At 35.5% G+C, this 12,301-nt stretch overlaps 1 protein-coding gene across 4 annotated transcripts in view; it reads right to left on the bottom strand.

Moving 5' to 3' along the window:
* Positions 1–12,301, bottom strand: part of LNPK (lunapark, ER junction formation factor) — a 50,633-nt gene that overhangs the window by 25,923 nt on the left and 12,409 nt on the right. For all 4 annotated transcript variants that reach the window (XR_014226587.1, XR_014226588.1, XR_014226589.1 and 1 more), the window contains exons 6-8: positions 11,635–11,675; positions 5,395–5,475; positions 5,257–5,308 (exon numbers count right to left, since the gene is read on the bottom strand). Coding sequence is in view for 1 of the 4 variants with exons in the window: in XM_082285417.1 (XP_082141543.1) it covers positions 5,257–5,308; positions 5,395–5,475; positions 11,635–11,675 (174 nt within the window). In the remaining 3 variants the exon portion in view is untranslated. The remainder of the gene's footprint in view (positions 1–5,256; positions 5,309–5,394; positions 5,476–11,634; positions 11,676–12,301) is intronic.

Genomic DNA, 12,301 nt, shown 5'->3' with positions numbered 1-12,301 from the left:
AAGAGCTTTTTGTGAGAGACATTAGCAGCAACCTTTCAAGTTTTACTACACTAGGACAACTGCATTCTCTCTATGCCATCTGACCAACAGGCATGACCCACCTCCAAATACAAAATACTGATTAAAATCCATGATTTATTTAACCATTATTGTTGGTTTACAGTTTCCAGTCGTGTGTTAGTTTCCAAAATTAGGCTACAAGGTATGTAATTTCTCAAGTCTTCTCTGGTCCACGTATGTACAAAAAATGAGTGATAAAGCCCAATTCCACTTGTTCCAAGATAATTTTCAACATGTATAAAAAGAGATCTTAATCCATTCTTTTTTCATTACAAAACCAAACAAAATCCAAAAATGGATGTTAGTTTTACATTTTGAAGGCTGTCTTACTAGATCACGTGGTTTAAGCATATTAATTTTAATTGCTTAAGAGGTCTGAGTCTCTTTCAATAGGTCATGGCTATACTCACATTTATTCTGAGTCCATAATACACTATTTCTAAGCAATTTCCATGCTGCCAGCAAGAGCTTTGCCCCTTATGCCTGTTCTTTCTGAAGGGTCAGTTTTGGCAAGTCTTCTTTAAATGACTTTCAATTAAAAAGATACTGCTACTTTAACAACTCTTTCCCCATATTTTTGTTCCTATAAAGATGCTGAACCAGTACTTTACAGTCAGTATTAGAGAGATGTGCTTCAGTAGTTTTAGTCTCATTACAGAGTTAAGAATGCAAGACTCATTGCTAGTTTCCACAAAATATTAGGTTATGCACAATGCCTTTATTTTTTGCCTTCACTTAGAAGTTCACTTGGCTTTCACTCTATTCTATGATTCATACTTAAGAGAACTTGCCAACACTCTGCTGCTCCCCAAGTAAGAGAAGTCACCAGAACTTGCATTATGAGAAAGTGAGAAACACTCTCCTTGGCAAGACCAACAGCCCATCCATTCCAGTGTTTCCTTTCATAGAGTGGCTGCAGATGTTATTCAGTGACAACACACAAACTTGAATTTCTGATGCTTACATTTCTGATAGCATCCCCAGGATCCATAAATGCATTGTCATGGGCATAGCAAGTAGAGCCCTGTCTCATCATCTTAGTATCACATGTGGACGCTTTACCCATGAACTCCCCTAATTCCTTTTAAATCTGCTGTGCACTTCCACAACAGCAGCCCTAATATTTTTCTGATGTAACTGAATATGATCTATATACTTCTCAAATTGCCTTAAGATACAATGTGTTAGAAATGAGCCTCTTGCAAAGTTCCAGATTTCCGTAATTCCAAGTTACACAGCTTAGCTAAGAAACATGTCCATTGACCTCAACACTAACACAATATACAGGTACTGCTGATGTAGTTTTAACGAAGTTTTGCCATTTTCCAAGGATTCTCTTCAGTAACGGTATTTGTGTATCCAAAAGTCAACTGCATGAAGACAGACAAATAGCTTAAAAATAGAACACAGTTCAAATTCTACAGTTACAGGCACTGGACAATTCACACATATAAGCAGACATTACTTAAGAGGTATCTACTCAACTGATGATTCAGTACGAGCTCTTAAAGACTATTACAATGCTGCAGTGGTGAGACAGTGATATGTTTCACGTTTACAAGCATAACTATTTTATTTTTCCTTCACTTTGAAACACCTTGACTTTTGTAGAGAAGAATGTATTATTTTTATAGAGCAACAGTACACTGCAGGTCAGTAGATAGTTTACATAACTTGTTGGCTTTAGTATCAAAGACCAACCAATAATTTTCTTTCTTCCTCCTCATGCCTATATCCATCCGACAGCCTGCAACCATCTTTTATTGCATTACTTTTAATTCAGGTCACAGAGTGATCTCATTTACAATACACCCCTGCTAACAGTGGTGTTAGCAAAATGAGAAGAGCAGGTAACAACAGGATATTGTTGATAAATATTTCACTGCAAATATATACTTACACTATTTTTCTCTATGGCCAAAGTACTGAATAAGCATATATTCACTAACTGTACCCCTCAAAACATTTCTGAACAGATAAAATAGCACTTAAATTTTCAAATTCCTTTCCTTCTGGATTTCCTCATGGGTTTTTTTATGCCAAACACAAGATTGACCTAAATCATCTGTTAAAACTACCATTACTTATTCAAGCAGTACATGTCAAAATCACGAGAACTGCAAAAAGAGCTAAATACACAGGAAAATTGGGGCACTACCAGTTGTTTTTCTGAGAACCAACTATTACACAATACTGATTAAACCTTTGTACCAATTAGTATGATGTGCAAGCTTTCATTTCAACCAGTAAGTCAAAAACATACCAACTAACTAACCTTTCATCAGCTGACTCACACCCAACATTGACCAACTTGATTCTATATCAGTCATTATTTACCCTCTTTTCAAAAAGACTCCATTACAGAGCTCAAGAAAATGAGTTCTGTTGCTTAGCTAGCTTGTGTCCAAAGTGAGCAAAGACAAGATCAGGGAAGATTTAATGTTAACTTGCTAACAGATATTTTATTATTCCTAACCACTCTAATTCTACCACATACTACATGCACCAAATTATACCACAACCACATAGAATGCAGGTGTCATCTAGTTACACTAAGTTATATACTGCACAGAACAAAAGCTAATACACATTTTGGGCAGACATTTAGTGTGAACAGCAGTAAGCTAGCAGGTTTTTTGATAGCTAAAAATTGAAATAATTACTGCATATAACAGGAACAAGTTATTTGGAAATTAAGTCTCCATAATTTCACAAGCCAAAGCCAAACACAGCATGTCCCTTTGAACTATAACACACCTCCATATAGAATAGACTGACTAACCACTTACATGGAGACAAAAGCTGCACTGATTCCAAATTCAATGTGTTAGAGAACAGATCAGAAAAAATAAAATAAAATTGTGCTGTATATGAACAAAGTTATATTGACTCCTAGAATAATTTAGGTTGGAAAAGATCCTTAAGATCATAAAATCCAACTATAAGCTGTGACAACCTAGAAAATTTGTTTTCCAAAATCCTTCCCAAAGCTAAACTGCACTTTTATTCAGGTTCAAGCAAGAATGTCCATGCACCCCAAAACGTTGAATCTCTTTGAAAGAGAACTGTACATTTTCTCAGTTGTGTCCCCACTTAGAGGCTATTGTTTCACAACATGACAGTCTCAGAGAGCAATCTTTGCAAATGAAACTGTACTAAAAGATTCCTTCCACCAAGCCCATGAGACCTGTTTCCAGCTGGCTCTAAATAAAAAGTTCTAAAGCACAGTGTGAGCAAACTCCTCAGCAAAAACTGGTTCACAAATCGACTCATACCACACTTATTAATGTAGACCACAGCCTACAGTCACTGGCTCTCAGTAAGAATTCTATCTCAGAACCTCTCCCTCCCAGCCCTTCTATTAACAGTCAAGACACAATCAACACAACACAGCATATGCTGGACCCAACTGATCTGCTTTTGGCAGACTCTGGATCAAAAGCAGGGGCACTATGCTTTGAAAACCCAAACACACACAAGACTAATTAATAGAGACTCACCAACTCACTTCTCAGCACTGCTCCTTACACTTACTTGCTCCTTACTGCCTGGGTAGGGGGGAAGAGATCAGTCATGTACCTCCAAAGGAGTTTCAAAACTGCTGCTGCTCTCTCTTAATAAAGCCAGAGTGACTAAAGACTTATCACCATCTAATTTATAGCTAATTATCTGTAGATTTCTATACAGAAACACATTTCCAGACAGTTTCATACCCTGGTCAGTGTTACTTGCATTCTATAAACAGATCTGTCACCCTACTACCAGACTATTGGAGTAATTTCTAACATAGCTTAAGGAGGATGAATTTTATAAAGAGTTAAAAAAAGCCAACAGACTACCTACACATTACAGGTATAACAGAAAATTCTTGGCAACCACACATGAGCTGTATTAAGGCAGAGAACAGAACAGGGTGTCAGAATGGCCCTTCAGCCTGAATAAAACTATGAATGCTGAAGAAATGGAATGATGGGAGAGCAGGTAAGGAGCAAACTTGAAAAAAAGCTGTTGTGCCTAAGACACCAGAAGAGATTAAAGCTTCACTATTGAGGTACTGCACAGCAACTATTCACTGTCAATGTCAACAAGTAAGGATAGTTTTAAAACATTTTCATGGCAATTTGAAGCTAAGCAAGAACAACAAACCAGCAAATTTGATGGTGCAGCTTATAAATACCCTTGTCAGTAAATCCAGGTGCTCTGCACCCAACAAAATGAGTACTAAGACTGAGAAATGGGAAAAACGGAAGTTTGGTTACTCACAAGAATTTAACACAAAGTTGACAATTCTAATAATAAATTCTAAAGCAATATGTCTATTTTATGAAAAATTATGCATATCAGATACTGCAGTTTATTTTGAGCATCAGCCCTTTCAGGTTATAACAGCAAGTTAACAGCAAAGATCTGTCTTAAAGTGTGAGTACAATCCTCAGTAGTATAATAACGAGGCAGCCTTTATACTGTGTTCATACAAGCATATTCAGTTTAACTACAGCACAGCATATTACACTCAACCTTAACAAAAATTAACAGTAGTTTGGTCACGTAAATATTTGCATAAATACCACCTTTTTAATGTAAGCATTCTACTGTGTGTGATATCTTTCCAGTTTTGAAACTTGTGTGGGTAATCTAGAAACAAGGCTGCCTTGAAACACATTCAAGTTTTTTTTCTGTTTTATTATTTTATTCAATAGCACCTTTAAACGGAACATCATAAACGAGTAAAGAAGTGTCCACTCTTTGCAACTAGAAAGTAGTTGAATTACGCACCAGCTTCTTTTTCCTCTCTGGGCACTAAACAGAAGTAGTTTAAGCACTGCATTAGGAAAGGTCTAACTAGCCATAAATAGAAACACAAATGAAAAGCTAGGTCAATTAATATTACACTAGATTTGAAAACACCTTAGTGTTCTAGAAAAGTTGCAAGTATGCCACAAGGAGTTAATTTTCTCTCAGCTTTAACATCAAGCAGCATTAAATATTCTGCTGTCTAGAACATCAGGCTTTAGTAATAGATCCCTTATCTGAAAAATACAGAACAGTAATGGGCACAGCCTAATGAACAGTCTATTAACCCTAAATAAAGGTCAATTGATCTACAAATTTTATCATAGACAGACTTCTAGAGTGGAAATTGCTGTGAAAGATGAGTATCTATGCTAAAGAGCACCTGTTTTACAGGGCTATTACCTTGTCCAGGTCTTGGGGTTGCAGATGTTCCAGCAGATGGTAGTTCAGTCTCCTGCCAATTAATTATAAATAACATTATCTGAATGCTCAGCTCCATAGTACCTTTCATATAACATCAGTATCAATAACAAGACTCACCTTTCCACTTGATTCTGGATCAAACCTTTCAAGGATTAGTTTAGCAGTCTTGTATGTTTCCTTTTCCATTACTTCCTCAAGCTGGAAACAAAAAGGTTCCACACATCAGTAGAGAATTTTTCTAAGTATTTCTCCCCCACCATAGCACCACAGCCTCCCATTTACAAGCATCTTATCAACATTACCAAAAGGTGAGGCTCATCCAATGAACCAGTAGCATTTTCAGATACCTGCAGATTTGCTGTATTCAATGGAAAATAAATTTTGCTTCCAAAACTAGTTTCTGAACTCTAATGGACTACTTGTACTTAACAGCTTTATTGCAAGGAAACACCAAATATTGCTAATTGTTTACATATAATGAGGAGAATAATTACAAGCACCAACTTCAATAATGGAATGTGCAAAAATCTATCAGCCATCATTATTGGAAGTTATTAGACATGACAAGCAAATGACAGGCAATTCCTTAGATTTATTTCCTCATAGCACTTAATGCTATTAATTTAAGGAAGGTCGTTAGCCAAGTGCTTTACAGAATAAAGTCCCTGTGCCAATTAACTGCTGTCAGCATCGATTTTAGATTATTTATTAGCAGAAGCAATTAGCTTGCTGCAAATGCTGTGAAAACTCACTAACTAGAGAACAGCCATGGAATTTGCTCAAATGACTTTAAAGGCTAGATCTACATCTTTACAGCAATTCAAACTGCTTTTCAGAAAAAGGAACACGTTAAGAATTTAAATAAAAAAATTTACTGAGAACTATGCATACTTTAGGGAGTGTAATTAAAGCACTTCATTATTACAGCGTTTTATTTACAATGCACTCAAGTGGCTTTATTGCTAATACATGGGCTTAATTAAAAAAAGTAATCACTAGTAAAGTATCATTTTAGCGGTTAACAGCCAACATCAGAAGCATCTTAACTTTAAAGTGAGATAGTTGAAGTTATGACAAATACCTAATATGTATAGAAATAATAATACATTTTACAGTATCTTAAGCAGACCTTTCTAGATATGCTGACTAATGGCCATGTTCAGCTAAAAGTGGGGGCTTTGTTTGTTCTGAAGTTTGCTGTTGGCATAAACTGCAAAACTGAAAAGGTCAGTGGTCAAAAAATTAAATTCTCTCAAACTCATTTATCACTGCTGAAATAACAAATGGTGCAGGTTAACATGAATTTTATGCCATTATTTAGCTAGTGAGAAACTAAAGTTTCAGCCATTCTGCATATACAGACTGTGAAGGAGTTTTACATTTTGACAGACCTCAGGATTACAAATAGACCTCAGAAGCTAAATAAAAATTCACTCCATTTAATGGCTACTGTGTATTCATTCAACACTCACTCCTCCACACATTTCTTGAAGTTTGAGGCAAGGAATACCTTCCAGGCTGTTAATTAAGGACTGTTGAAACAAAAGGGAGTGAAGAAGGAAGTAAAAATCAATTTCCTAAACTTGTATTTCAGCATCACTTTGGAGTTAACCCACTAACTTCATAAAACAAATGCCACACAGTGCAATAAGAGCAGAATTAATGGCCTAATAGGAAAAATAAAGTATTTATTGCTTTTAAAAGTGAAAATCGTAAGACAGATTTTTATATAAAGGGGTAAGGCTAGTGAGGTGAAGCTGCAAAGCAGGGAAGCATTAACAGTCAGTGCTAATATCCGGCCAGCAAATCAAAATTTAAAAAACCCAATTCACTTCACATCAATGAACATAAAATGCATGCAGTTGTCTGTATAGCCAAAAAGAGAAATAACCTTCCGCAGGACAAAGTGACCTTTAGGGGAGAGAAAAACCAGAATGCTCCACCATCACTCAACACTTTCTTTATCTAAAGCACTTCCTGCCACACCAGTATTAGACAGTATCGTAGCTATTTGTGGATACATAAGTTTTGCAAATACAGTAACATTATTTTGAAACATAATTCAACTCTCACCACAAGATTCAGATGTCGAAGTTATCCTTCACATTACACAGTTATTGGATAATTCAACGAGTTACTCTTCATATTTTGAAATTCATATATAGCTTAAAAATTCTAGTAAAGCTGAATCTGAACAAGAACTCAATATCACAACTGACTCTTTACAAATTTCTTGAAAATATATAGAAATTGTCAGGATTTCTATAAGCATAGCCACATTTCTCATGCTTTCACTTATAGAATATACTCTTCTAAAGTAAATTGCATTTTGGCTGACAATACCAAATAAAGAATCAAAAAAGTCCAAGTTTACTTACTGTGAGCAAGTAAGTGTAATTACTCGAAGAAAGTAAGAGCCTGTGTAAAATTTAAATACTACTTCTTATGTTTGCATAGCAGAGGAAAACTGCTTGTGTGCCAACACAGGAAGCTCACTGACGAATGTAAACCAACACACTGACTTCTGGAACATTCACCATCCTGAAGCATAATCTGGGAAGGGTTAACTTAACACTGAGCACTGGCTCACTAACATAGCAAATTGCTCAACACCTCTTCCTCTTTTTCTGTAATACAGTCTTCTCTGAGATCCAAAACTTTTCCTATAAAACCATTTTCTGCTTTCTGCCAAGGGCTAACTTGTAGTCTGTCCTTATCAATAAAATTATAATACTGAGCAACCAGAATTACAAGTGAACTCTCTAAGAAAGTTAATACCAGCCTAATCATGAACTTCTCATGGAATTAATCAGATATTAAAAAAGAAGTATGGAAACACATTCTCTTCATATGAGCAACTGTATCAATGAACTCCTTCCCAACAGGCAACCAAACAGAATTCCTTTGGGAACAACATCAGTTGCCTAAATTGAAAAGTAATACAAGTAATGTATTTTAAGCTTCTTGTAAATGCAATTTAGCAACCAAAGACTTAAGGATTGGTGTGGTGCAAACCACTCATTATTCACCATACTACTAGGTGAGTTCATGAACTGAGAATTACTTGGTATTTCAAACCCAACTATGAAGAGGTCTTTCTTTATGTTCACACAAAGCCATGACACTCATTCCAGTCCACCATTTAAGATATACCAGTACACATAACAGAAGTTTCATTAAAATCCAAAATAAATCATTTAAGTCACAGTAATCAAGTGTACTCTGAACAGATCCATGCCAACATTAAAACCACCAAAGTAACTGCTTTGCGTGAATGCTACATGAAAGAAATAATTCATTTGACCCATCGTCAGTAAATATGATTTTTAACTGTATTTTGAGTTTCCAATTGCATGCTTGCAGTACTCTAGCATATACCAGGTAGACAAAATGGAGCTTATACAACAACCAACTCCTCGCAGAGTTTTTATCACATATGAAAGTTATCAAAATATCAAAGGTTGTCTACACCTAGAATGCTGAAGACAAAGTTGATTAAAGAGTAATTATTTTAAGTAGCAGAACTCATATGCTGAATTTTTTTTCCCATTACTAACATAACTCCAAGACAGCCTTGAAATCAGACTAGTTGGGGGCTTTTTCCTAGATTAACAAATGCAACTTTCTAAACTCTTACCTGAAATGGCTAGGAAGTCTGTCAAAGTCTAATATTACACTTAGCCTACTATTCAGAGTAGCTGAGCAAGCTTCAGCAAAGTTTAATTCTAAAATTAGCAAGGTAATTACTACACTAGCTTCACGACTTTGTCCTCAGGCTAAGAATTATCCTATCTTTAAGACTGCTGTTCCAGGTAAACTCTCCACTAATTCCCCATGGTATCAGCTTGATACATGTCCTACGCCCTTGCTTTAATATGCTTAACCCTCTGAACTTGCTCATCTACCCATGTTCAGGCTTAAGGGCTGACATCCTCATTAACTGAGAAACTCTGAGGCCAAAAATCACAGCTAAAGAGTCACAAACACAACCACAGTATCCCTTATGATCAAGGAGGGAAACAAAGTTGTATCTTGAAGTAGTGCCTTAATTACAGCTAATTAACTTAATCCCTACCCCTAATTCATAACTCAACAAGCTTTAAAGTATTCACTAGGAAAAAAAATAGAAGACAGTCAGTTCTGTGAGAAATAAGTATTACACAAGCTTTAAGTCAAAGTACAGGATAGACAATACTAATGGTAATTTCTAGATGAAGTATCTGTATTTGTCAAGTATTTTACCCACATGAGTATCCACATGACTCTATCACCAAAGCCAGAACAGAAATTAAACAGAAATTAATTTCTATTGAGCAGTCACTGCAAACCCACCAGGACATTTTATCTAGCAGATGAGGAGCTTACACCATTTACGGGTAAGCCCTGTAACAGCCTTATATCCCTTCAGCATGCAAGTAATGTCTGTAGGGAAAAGGTGGGCCACATGACAGTAAAACACAAGTACTGTAACATTTTTCAAAAGGACAATTGTCTTCAGCATAAGATTGATCCAGCAATTAGGTAGCTGAGCTGCAACAAAGTGAAAAAGCACAGCTGTTTCGACAGGATCTGTGCCTAGGAAACAATTTGCATTACAAATAAACAGGAAACACTTAATTTACTTATCCTAGATACTTTGAGGACCACAATGTAAATTTCTTAGTAACTAATCCTATTTGCAAACTTAGCAGCAAATCAGAATTCAACAGGGGAAAAAAAAACCTCTCCTTCCCCATTATTTCACTTGATTTTTGTTTTGTTTTACTCAAAAGTAGGTTATTCATAGCCAAAGGCACTCCTAAGGAAGTTAATAAAACAAAACAAAATCAAATCTGAGTATTATCAAAACAAAATTTTAAAGAATGCAATTTTATCAGTGTTTTTATCTAAAACATGAATTATATTCTGTCTTGTTACCTGCATCCCCTTCCAGCTCATTTCAACATGTTCTGTATCGTGTATAATTATCTAATTTTAATGCTTAATTGAATATCTTAAATTATGATGAACCTCCTGAGTCCATCTTCTGAGTAAAAAATACCAACACTGCACTGATTCAAGAAGTTGCAGTAAGCCCTCTGTTTCTGGTTCCTTGCTAGGAACCAGGCACCCACAAGACCACGTGATAATCACAGACTGTGAAAAATATCTGAGTTATATGTTACTGGACTTCCCAGAACTCAGTTTCACTAATCCTATTTAGAAGTTTGTCTTTAATGATTAAAGCTTGACTTGCATATACACTAATGGCAATCTATACTTCCAGATTTAAATTCCCCGTAGTTACACTATAATTTCATTATTGTTTACAAAGTATTTGTGCAGTTGCTTCATTTTTAACTACTCCTGGTTCTTCTACAGTATGCTGTTTTGATGTTTTGCATATGCAAAATACACATTTAGGTTTTTCCTGACTAATCTTTTATTCAATGCCTTTATTCTTAATTGCTTCTCACGTACAAAAATTCAGCATTACTAGTTCTTCTACAATAAAGATTTTCATGATTACAGAAAACTAAACTTAAACTGAAATGAAGACTTTACATTTAAGATTCCAAAAACTCTTTTGTTCTCCACTGCGCTTTTTCGGCTTCAAGAACTTTTCCTTGAACGCTACCAAATGACAATGTTAATTGGAAACATTAACTAATTTCAGTTAAGCAGTTTTCATAAAATAAACTTAACAATGCAGTTGTCATGCTCATTTGTTTCTTTCCCAGAAAATGTAAGCCTCTCAAACCCCTTTGTATCACCACTACAACCAAAGGACACATCCATTTAAATACTACCAAATCCTCTATACCAAAGGACAATGACATCAGTAGGTTACAGGTTATCTTTTTTACATCTACATTTTAGAAGTGGTAAAACACAGATCATGACATAATACCAGACTCTTATACAACTCATTTTTGGTACCTTTGTTGTGGGTTTTCTATTAATTTAGCTACCACGGCAAAATCCAGAAGGTATGAGGTGAACACTTTGGGCAACTCACTAATAACAAAGCCTCATAATACAATTTTTGGAGTTTTTGGAGGGAGGAGGAGTTGCTTTGGTGGGGTAGGGCTGGGGGGCTGAGAGTGTTAGGGTTGTGGTGGCTTTTAAGTTTTGCCTTACAAGGCAGCTGAAGCCAACCACGTGAAAACAGCAAGCTTCCTTATGGAATTATTAAACAGAGAAGAAACAGCTTTCAGTGTTACAAACTTTGCAAAGAGGGCAAGTTATCCAAGACTTGGAACCTTTTCCATCCTAAATTTGTCTAAGATTAAATGTTGATCAAGTTTGGTGCAAATACGTGGCATACGCCAGTTTTAGTGGACCATAGCAACCATTTTTTCTTGACATTTTACTTACTATTTTTTTCTTTTGAGATTTTAAATCTTCCAGCGCATCATCTAAAAGAAGAATATTATACATTAGTTTTCAAATATAAATTAAGATAATTTTAGCACACTAAACATTGACTTCGCCTTGTGAAATGAGGAAAAATTATGCACTGACCGCTACCAACTCTACACATCAGTAAACTTTGTATAAAATAACTAGAGATTTTACGTGAAAATAAATCACTTAAAATGCTGAAATCACTTATAAATTATAGCCCACTGTTATCACTTTACAGTTATAACTATTAAAAAATTTTATGTACCATTTCCTCATTAAGCAAACCAATTCTAGCCAGTGCCCTGCTTTGACCTACATTAAAACTGGTACAACAATGGACCAAATACATTTAATCTCTTGAGTCAAAATACAGAAAAAAGCTTGAGGTCTAAGCATTAATATATCTGAGCACCAGATTTACTGGGTTCAGTATTTCCACATAAACCTCTTAACACATACTAGTTTCAAATGCCAGGTCAATTCCAAGCTTCAAAGCTCAATCTATTTCTCCCTTTCTATACATTCAGACTACAACAAAACCCCCCAGTTTTGTAAGAACAGCTACCAGAAGGTCATTCTACTACTAAATGTTAAGAAACTGTTACAACAAGTAGGCACAGCACCTAACCTCTCTAAG

Source organism: Coloeus monedula, assembly GCF_965178545.1.
Source record: "Coloeus monedula genome assembly, chromosome: 7".
In the NCBI taxonomy this organism is placed as follows: domain Eukaryota; kingdom Metazoa; phylum Chordata; class Aves; order Passeriformes; family Corvidae; genus Coloeus; species Coloeus monedula.
This window is presented reverse-complemented; position numbering and strand designations above follow the sequence as displayed.